This window comes from Engraulis encrasicolus, chromosome 22 (genome assembly GCF_034702125.1).
Source record: "Engraulis encrasicolus isolate BLACKSEA-1 chromosome 22, IST_EnEncr_1.0, whole genome shotgun sequence".
NCBI classification, from domain to species: domain Eukaryota; kingdom Metazoa; phylum Chordata; class Actinopteri; order Clupeiformes; family Engraulidae; genus Engraulis; species Engraulis encrasicolus.
This window is the reverse complement of record NC_085878.1, coordinates 50086661-50096660: the sequence shown is the minus strand read 5'-3', so window position 1 is coordinate 50096660 and position 10000 is coordinate 50086661. Positions and strand designations below refer to the sequence as shown.

The following is a 10000-nucleotide window of genomic DNA, read 5'->3' as shown; positions in this document are numbered from 1 at the left end:
GACTGACAAACTGTAATACACAGAGTCACAAAGTTCTGTTACCCTTTAGTCCAGGAAACAAAAGCAAGAGGAAATGAATTCAATAACAAATTGTTTGGTGTATCGAACCGTGGGACAAAAATCGTGATACGAACCAAATTGTGAGTTGAGTATATCGCTACAGCCCTACTATGCAGATTGACAACAAATAACTCAGACTTAAGCTGGTGAACAGCAAATACGATAAATAGGGTTGTCACTTGCCAATAGAATCACAAAGACACTATTTTGACAAATTTAAAGAAATGCCAGTTAAATGTACACTTAGGCCTGTTAATATTCTTTGTTTCATCTTTCTCCTTGGTCTGCTATTTGCCGGCAGAGCAGCGCCTTGAAGTTTCACAACAAGCATTGATGTTCTTGGTTAAAAATGAGGCCTTAAGGCTACAGTATGTGCTGTTGCTGATGCTGAGTGAGAACCCCAAGGCTCTCCCTAATCTGAACTGGAATACAGCCAACACTCCCTGCCTTGGAGCAGACCCATTTTTAATTGCCTGAAGAATATAAATGATGAATATCATTTCCTCATTAATGTAAAAGCGAGCACAGGCATTTGTCTAATTAAAGATTTTTTTTTGCTTGTCGGTGGCCTGATGATCATTTTGTATTGTATTTGTGTTGAAATTAGTATCGACGAAACAGGATTGCCTTTTCCAATAGTATTTGAGAGAGCTGTCTTTGTGCTAGACACGCTTCAACCCATAGCCAACTCCATCTGAGTATTCTCTGCCAATTATACTGTACTTGGGGCGGAGGTCTACACCAGCCGTTGTCTTGTCTCACTAGACCTATCACTGCTCCCCTGCCTCACTCTCCCACTTGACTGCTCTGGTGAATTACAGTAAAAAAAAACTTCACAGGAATACAAAATATAATGTGTATGTGTGCGTCTGTGTATGTGTGTGTGTGTGTGTGTGTGTGTGTGTGTGTGTGTGTGTGTGTGTGTGTGTGTGTGTGTGTGTGTGTGTGTGTGTGTGTGTGTGTGTGTGTGTGTGTGTGTGTGTGTGTGTAATGCATGTGGCTTGCTAGCTTTAACATTTGCTGTTACAGTTCAATATTGGACTGGACACAGAGGACAGGGAAGTGTGTGTGTGTGTGTGTGTGTGTGTGTGTGTGTGTGTGTGTGTGTGTGTGTGTGTGTGTGTGTGTGTGTGTGTGTGTGTGTGTGTGTGTGTGTGTGTGTTATGCCTGCGTGCAGCATGCACTTTCTTCCTTTCCTAGGAGAACTCTTCCATGCATAGCGTTGTTTTTGAGACAGAACTCATGTCATTCACAATGTATTGTGTTAGAGATACAGAATGTGTACAAGGGATCAGCAGGGGCATAGCCATTAACACAAACATAACATGGTGTGGGCCTTGCAAAAAACTCTGCCTCCAAATCAGCCTACTGTCCAACTTGTAGGCAAAAATGAGGAATTGACTATGCAGAACATTCACAACGGCAGGCAAGCCATACCCCGATGGTGTTCTGTAGCAGCCATATTATGCAGTCGTCCAGCGTTGTACACTATGCGATCCCTGATGTCCATGGGATATCGATAACTCTAGAGCAAGTCAAGAATAGGTCCATGTTGTTGTAAATGAAAGTCATTTTAATCGCTGCTCATGTCTCTGGTGCAAGTAAATGTATTATGACTGTAATGAGTAAATGACAGCATTAGGGGCAGTTGTGGTGGAATGCTTAGGTTTGGGGTTAATCCTCAGCCTTACCAATCCCTTCCTCCATCCATTGGGTGAAGTGTTTTGAAAGTGGTTGAAAAGTTTCATCCATCTTATCCCCCCCCTCCCCTCCATTCAAGCTATCTATTATTTGTCCTAGGCCTATTCATTTATTTATTTATTTCTGCTACTTAATATTTTCTTATGACACTATGCTAGGCCAGGACTCTAATCTGATTTGCCAATTGCTTGGACAATTAAATTGTTCTGATTCTCATTCCCTTCATTTAATAGCATTTATGAGATCATGTTGCTAAACTGGGGTGCATTTTTCGAAACCATAGTTGCTAACTATGTTAGCTACTTTGTTGCTTGCGATGCAATTTCCCATTGACAATTACCCAAGTTGCTAATTGACTAACAACTAGGTTTTTGAGAAACGCACCCCTGATTTGGTTCTGTCACTGTGTGCTACAGATGGCCTGGTGGACTGCATGGACCCAGACTGCTGTCTGCAGACCTCCTGCCAGTCGACCCACTTCTGCCGCGGCTCCCCCGACCCCAGCAGCAGTGTGGGTGTGGCTGGCCAGCGGAGGCCCGCTCCCCACAGCTTTTACGACCGCGTCAGCTTTCTGATCAGCCCTGGACAAACCCACACCATTCCAGGGGACAGCCCCTTCAACAGCAGGTACTTGCAGTGTGTGTGTGTGTGTGTGTGTGTGTGTGTGTGTGTGTGTGTGTGTGTGTGTGTGTGTGTGTGTGTGTGTGTGTGTGTGTGTGTGTGTGTGTGTGTGTGTCGGTCTCGGTCTCGTTCTCTCTGTCTGTCTGTCTCTGTCTCTGTCTCTGTCTCTGTCTCTCTGTCTCTCTGTCTGCGTGCGTGCGTGCGTGCGTGCGTGCATGCGTGCGTGCGTGCGTGCGTGCGTGCGTGCGTGCGTGCATGCGTGTAATGAGAGTATGGGGATGATTTTATGTATTAACAGTATCCCTGAATGCCTAACACTTTTGCCCACACAGTTGCACATCTGCACATAATGACCAAAATGTATGTAAAATAAGTTCACTATTCACAAAAGGCGCTGTAATGTTCCATCATTGGGTAATGGGAATATTCTCCTACTGTACGGTACAGAGTGAAAACTTAATTAATTTTCATTATTCAATTTGTTTATATTCTATTCAGGTTGGTGGACATTTTAATCAGAGCCTTTCCCAAACTGAGAGTATTTACATAATAATAAACTAGACTGCCTGTGCAGTCGCCTTCGACTGCTTAAGGTATATCCCCGAAACGCGACGCTTCCAGTCCCCAATCATTCCTACCACTCCCGTCTACCTTTTCATGAACGTTTATGATAAATACAAAATATAAAATAAATATATTTAATATCTATACATAGATCAATGACGTGCATAGGCTTAAAACCAAATGACTATTGTGAAAATGAAGGAAAAAATGGGGCAAATGGTAACACTGTTTTAATGGTTCACTATTACAGTGGATATACCACATTAGGTACAGTGTAATAACCAGTGTAACAATATTTAATACCACGTCATACCAGTGTGACACCATGTACCAATTTTGTACTTATATCATGTAGGCTATTTGTGTGTAAGTGGTATTACATGGTATTGCATATTTGTACACTGGTATTACACTAGTATTACATGGTATTACATATTGTTACACTGGTTATTACACTGTACCTGGTATTGCCTATTTTTACACTGGTATTACACTAGTATTACATGGTATTAAATATTGTTACACTGGTTATTACACTGTAGGCCTACCTGATATGGTAGAATCACTGAAATGGTGAACCATTAAATTAAGGACTTACCGGGCAAATCAATCAACCAAGTCAGAAGTTATGGGCCAAATAAAAATTCCACCATTTTGAAAGTGTTGACCTCCAAACTCGAATCAGTTCATGAACCTACCCTGCAGCATTCACACACCAAATCTGGGACAAATCCATCCACCCGGTCAGAAGTAATGGGCCAAACAAAAATTCGGCCATCTTGAATTCGGCCATCTTGAAATTGTTGACCTCCAAACTCGAATCAGTTCATGAACCTACCCTAGAACATTCACACACCAAATCTGGGACAAATCCATCCACCCGGTCAGAAGTTATGGACCAAACAAAAATTCGGCCATCTTGAAAGTGTTAACCTCCAAACTGTAATCAGTTCATGAACCCACCCTAGAGCATTCACACACCAAATCTGGGACAAATCCATCCACCCGGTCAGAAGTAATGGGCCAAACAAAAATTCGGCCATCTTGAATTCGGCCATCTTGAAATTGTTGACCTCCAAACTCGAATCAGTTCATGAACCTACCCTAGAACATTCACACACCAAATCTGGGACAAATCCATCCACCCGGTCAGAAGTTATGGACCAAACAAAAATTCGGCCATCTTGAATTCGGCCATCTTCAAAGTGTTAACCTCCAAACTGTAATCAGTTCATGAACCCACCCTAGAGCATTCACACACCAAATCTGGGACAAATCCATCCACCCGGTCAGAAGTAATGGGACAAACAAAAATTCGGCCATCTTGAATTCGGCCATCTTGAAATTGTTGACCTCCAAACTCGAATCAGTTCATGAACCCACCCTAGAGCATTCACACACCAAATCTGGGACAAATCCATCCACCCGGTCAGAAGTAATGGGCCAAACAAAAATTCGGCCATCTTGAATTCGGCCATCTTGAAATTGTTAACCTCCAAACTCGAATCAGTTCATGAACCTACCCTAGAACATTCACACACCAAATCTGGGACAAATCCATCCACCCGGTCAGAAGTAATGGGCCAAACAAAAATTCGGCCATCTTGAATTCGGCCATCTTGAAATTGTTGACCTCCAAACTCGAATCAGTTCATGAACCTGCCCTAGAGCATTCACACACCAAATATGGGACAAATCCAAACATCCGTTCAAAAGTTATCGCGTTAACACGAAAGACCTTACGCGGCGGCGGCGGACGCGGCGGACGCGGCGGCGGCGGTGCACGCAAAACCATTACATCCCCGACGCTCCGCGTTTCGGGGATATAATAATCAAGCAGACTAATGACTGAGTCTTAGATAATGACAAAGCAACCAGTTAGAAAATTATTCTTTGTGTCACACCTCCTAGCAAATAGAACGCTTGCTTAAAGAGGTCTTCTGAGGATAGACATAATTGTGTTCTGATTAATTCAACGAAAATGATCCAAATGTTATTTGATTAAAGTATTGCATTAAAATTAGTCTGGTGAATTTATTTGGTTTTTAGACTTTTCTTTGGTCGTAGGCCATTCTCATTGCACTTGGTTCCTCACAAATGAATGGACTGTTGAAGGATTATCTTTGTGCATGATTAAGAGCAATCAGATTTATCACACCGCTGTGCACTAATTACAAAAGCCCAATAAAGCGGATTTAATCAGCCAATGGAAAAAAAAAAATATTACAACATTTTTATAAGGGATAAAAGTTCTACTTTATCAGACATTTCAGAGCGTGGTCTCTCTAATCTCAAAATTGTCCCTACCGACCATCAGGGGTGTGATAAATCTGATCGCTCTTAAATTGTGCAAATAGATTGATGTTTAAGTTGATGTTTTAGAGGTCAGTTATATCTGGGCAAGTAATACAAATGCATTCCTAAATCATGCCGAATCGCAGGATACCATTTCCTTCTTGTGTGTGCCTACTGTATATGTTGTACATGCCATGCACTCATGATTTGAAAGGACCTGCAGTAGACAAAACCCTGCACACCGTCCATAACTCATGCATGTAATTATTGCTCACAACGTTTCCCTGGTTCACAGACCTATTTATTGCTCACAACCTGAATGACCCAGACGTTGTAAATGTCACGCCTCAAGGGTTTTGGTTTCCGCCCTGCCACTGGTTCGGAGGTCCACTTGTCGCCCTATAAAAGCATTCACAGCAGGTGGAGTGGGGACCCCCGGGCCCCGTGGTTGCATTGGTGTCCTGGGTTGCCTGCCTCCCGAGGTCCTCAAGGCCCAGCTGGCTACTCCTCTGTCTTTTTTGCTGTTTTGGTGTTTTGATTTGGTCTGCTTCTCTTCTTTATTAAATGGCATACAAACTCTATGCCTCCTCCAATATAATTTCTCACTGACAGTGTCACACACGTAACTCTAAACAACCAAAATGTTGTAATGGAAGGTATACAGACATTTGTTTTCTGCTTTCAACCATACCTAGCCATCATTTTTAAAAATGAACTAGTTTATCAATTCATCACGATTCAACATTCAACATTAAGTTGTATTCCTCTTCATCATTTCAAATTATCACACAACACACTTGTCAAGTTTGTTTTAGATGTTTAGCCCATTTTACATTCAGCAGCATTTTAATCTTTCTGAGCAGCAGTCTGCAGAAGTGCAAAGAGTTCTTCTCTATGTTAACAGATGGACTCAAATGCACTCAGTACAGCACACGGTGTTAGGAGTTCTGCACATGGGACATCGCACTGAGACAAGGGTGAAAATGATTGCCTGTAACAGAAGTACTTTTCAGGTTAATTTAACAGAAGTACTTTTCAGGTTAATTTAGATAGAAAATGTGTGTTTGTCGTGGGTGTGTGTGTGTGTGTGTGTGTGTGTGTGTGTGTGTGTGTGTGTGTGTGTGTGTGTGTGTGTGTGTGTGTGTGTGTGTGTGTGTGTGTGTGTGTGTGTGTGTGTGTGTGTGTGTGAGTGTGCGTGTGTGTGTGTGTGTGTGTGTGTGTGTGTGTGTGTATGTGTGTGTGTTTGTGCGTGTGTACGTGCATGTGTGTGTGTGTGCATGCTTGAATGTGTATGTGCGTGCATGTATTTAGGAAACAGGTGCTTAAGCAGGCTCCAGGAGAGGAGAGGAGAGGAGGCCTCCTCTGTGGTGTAATGGAGGGTTATGGATGAGTGGAGCTCAAGGCGTTCCACAAGGATCCTCCTGCCATAAGTGCTTTCATTAATTTATTGGCTCAACTGCTTTGGAATTCTGAGAAACAAGTGGAGGTCTTATTATAGGCTAGGCATGATATTGTTCGTGTGGTTAGGCCCAATACACACACGCACGCACACACGCACACGCACACGCACACACACACATGCGCACGCCAACACACAACCATGCACAAACAGCAAACACACAATGAGTACACAATCACTCAAACTCTCTCTCTTCGCTCTCTCTCTCTCTCTCTCTCTCTCTCTCTCTCTCTCTTTCTGCCTGTCTGTCTGTCTGTCTGTCTCTCTCTCTCTCTCTCTCTGTCTCTCTCTTTCTTTCTTTCTGTCTGTCTGTCTCTCTCTCTCTCTATCTCTCTCTCTCACATCCTCACATGCGCGTGCACTCACACACACACACACACACATACACACAAACACACTCAGCCATGCAGACTAAGTAGAGATCATGAAACATTTAGCTGGGTCTTATGAAAGAGGGCGTACGGGGTCTGCCTGGAGCAGAGAAAACAAACCCACACTGATGCCTGCTCTGCACCAACCTGTGTGTGTGTGTGTGTGTGTGTGTGTGTGTGTGTGTGTGTGTGTGTGTGTGTGTGTGTGTGTGTGTGTGTGTGTGTGTGTGCGTGTGTGTGTGCGCGTGTGTGTGCGCGTGTGTGTATGCGTGTGTTCTGTGTGGGTGTGGGTGTGTGCATGTGCGTGCGCACCCATGCTTATGTACACGCATATGTGCATCATCATGGGGGTAGAGTCTTAAATAATTAAAATGTAACATTTCAAAATTAGCAAAAACTAAAAAAAGTGCTCATCCAATTCATTGGGGTCATTCAATGCCAATGAATAGTGCATGTTCTCTGGTTCATAAACATATAATTGAATATCTTCATTGCAAGCATGGACTGATTCTATGCGATGTGTATTTTACTGTTGCAAAAATAGCTCAGTTACTTTATTTAGTTTTCGTAGCTTTTTATCTTTACGCTGTTGTCAATGTTCTCAGAGACTTTCACAGAATGTTCCTGTTCCCAAGCAGGCGGCCATCAAATCTCTCAATGACTACCGCCCTGTAGCGCTAACACCTATTGTGATGAAATGCTTTGAAAGACTGGTGCTAGCACACCTCAAGTCCATCACCCCACCATCCCTCGACTCGCATCAATTTGCCTACAGGGCGAATAGATCTACAGAGGATGGCATTTCATTGTCCATTCACACTGCCCTCTCACACCTGGAAAAACCAAACAGCTATGTGTGGATGCTGTTCATCGACTACAGCTCCACTTTTAACACCATTCCCACTAAAATGTACAACCTCGGCTTCAGCCCCCATGTCTGCAGATGGATACTTGACTTCCTCAGTAACAGACCAGTCAAGTCAAGATCAGTCAAGACCCATTACCCTAAATACAGGCCACCGCAGGGATGTGTGTTGAACCCTTTTTTGTACTCCCTCTTCACTCATGACTGTGTTCCTAAGCACAGCACAAACACCATAATGAAATTTGCTGATGACACAACCGTGATTGGCCTGATCTCTGACAACAACGAGACGGCCTACAGAGAGGAGGTGGAGCAGCTGGCATGCTGGAGCCAAGACAACAACCTGTCCCTGAACTCCAAGAAAACGAAGGAGATGATCTTGGACTTCAGGCGGTATGGCCAGGGCAACCACTACCACCAACCCATCAACATCGGAGGGGAGCCAGTGTAGGTAGTACAGAGCTTCAGATTCCTGGGTGTGCACATCAGCCAGGACTTGTCATGGAGCGCCAACACCTCTGCAATAGCTAAAAAGGGATCCTATATTTCCTGCAAAGACGTAAAGAAGGAAAGAACTCTAAAGAAGGCCCAGCTACCACGAGATCTGCTCACTAACTTCAGTGTTTCCCACAGACATTTTGGAAACTATGGGGACAGCCGGAGATTTTTTATTTTATTTTTTTTTTTGGGGGGGGGGGGATTTCACGCGGCGTAAATGCAAAAGGGCAAAACGATTAGTGTATGACATTGCCGCATGGAGAAACTATAGGCCTACATGTCAGCCATTTATGTTTTGAGAAATTACTTAAAGGGGTATGCCACTATTTTGGGGCTTAATACAGTTAAAATCGTTGGTTGGGGTTTATAAAGGTGGTAAAGTGTCTTATTTTTAATGTTAAGCGTTGTCTTGCTTTAAGACAAGTTAAAAGAGGGAATATGCCGCTAAGCTAGTGAAAGTCAATGGATCCGTGTAGCATTGTAGCATGCTACACGGATCCATTGACTTTCACTAGCTTAGCGACATGCTCCCTCTTTTAACTTGTCTTAAAGCAAGACAACGGCTTACATGAAAAATAAGACACTTTACCACCTTTATAAACCCTGACCAACGATTTTAACTGTATTAAGCCCCAAAATAGTGGCATACCCCTTTAAGATTTTACCCATGACATGTATAGAAGTACATTGTCATTTATATTAAAACATGCAGTATAGTGAATCATTTCTGTTTGCAACACTCTTTTCATTCGTCCCTCATGCAGGGGACTATGCAATAAAAAATAAAACAAAATAGGAGCACAGATATGAAACGCTGTGAAATTGTTAACACACACACAAAAAGTGTCTAAGAGAGTAGGCCGTGCCTTTTCCCCCACACACATAGGGTGCCTTCCAATATGCAACCTTGCGTCCTCCACTTATATTTGTGGCCTCACCCCGCCTTCTGGCCCCTCCTCCATGGAGAAAACAATAAAGTTTCCCCGACGTCAGCCTAGTCAAAAAAAATTTTGGGGGACTATTCTTCATTCACAATCAAGTTTGCAGAAAAGGACTTTCAAAATTGAGCTTTTACGAGATATTGAAATATAATGCTGTTGTCAGTGATGTCATCATGAAATATTACTTCCTGGTACGAGGCCACAAGCACAAGTGGGGGACGCAAGGTTGTATATTGGAACGCACCCAATGGCACACACATTCTACATGAGGGGTGCTGGTCAGTGATGCGCGGGCTGACCCGAAATCAGCGGGCGCTTGCAATTAACTGCGGTCGACCGCAGGCACGGGTTATGAAATATTATTTTTAATGAAATTCGGGTCGGGTGCGGTCGGTCAGGACCTTTGAAATGATGCCGAATTTTAAAGTAGGCTATAGCCAATAGGCTAGGCCTAGAGTTAACTTTAGCAGACAGGGACATTTTTTGCGAAATAGATCAGAATAACTACGATGGTGCCACGCGCTCGGCAGGAGACTTAATGGCTCCTGCGTCGGCCGAATATCTTCTGCGCGCAACTGGTGCAGCAGGTGCAACCATTGAGTGCATTTTGAAGAACACAGAGGGT

The 10000-nt window shown here is 43.4% G+C and overlaps 1 protein-coding gene across 1 annotated transcript in view; it reads left to right on the top strand.

The window, feature by feature from the left end:
- The window catches only part of si:dkey-237h12.3 (teneurin-3), a 215683-nt gene that overhangs the window by 143698 nt on the left and 61985 nt on the right, over positions 1-10000 (top strand). The window contains exon 16 of the mRNA XM_063188595.1: positions 2178-2388. Coding sequence (XP_063044665.1) covers positions 2178-2388 — 211 coding nt within the window. The remainder of the gene's footprint in view (positions 1-2177; positions 2389-10000) is intronic.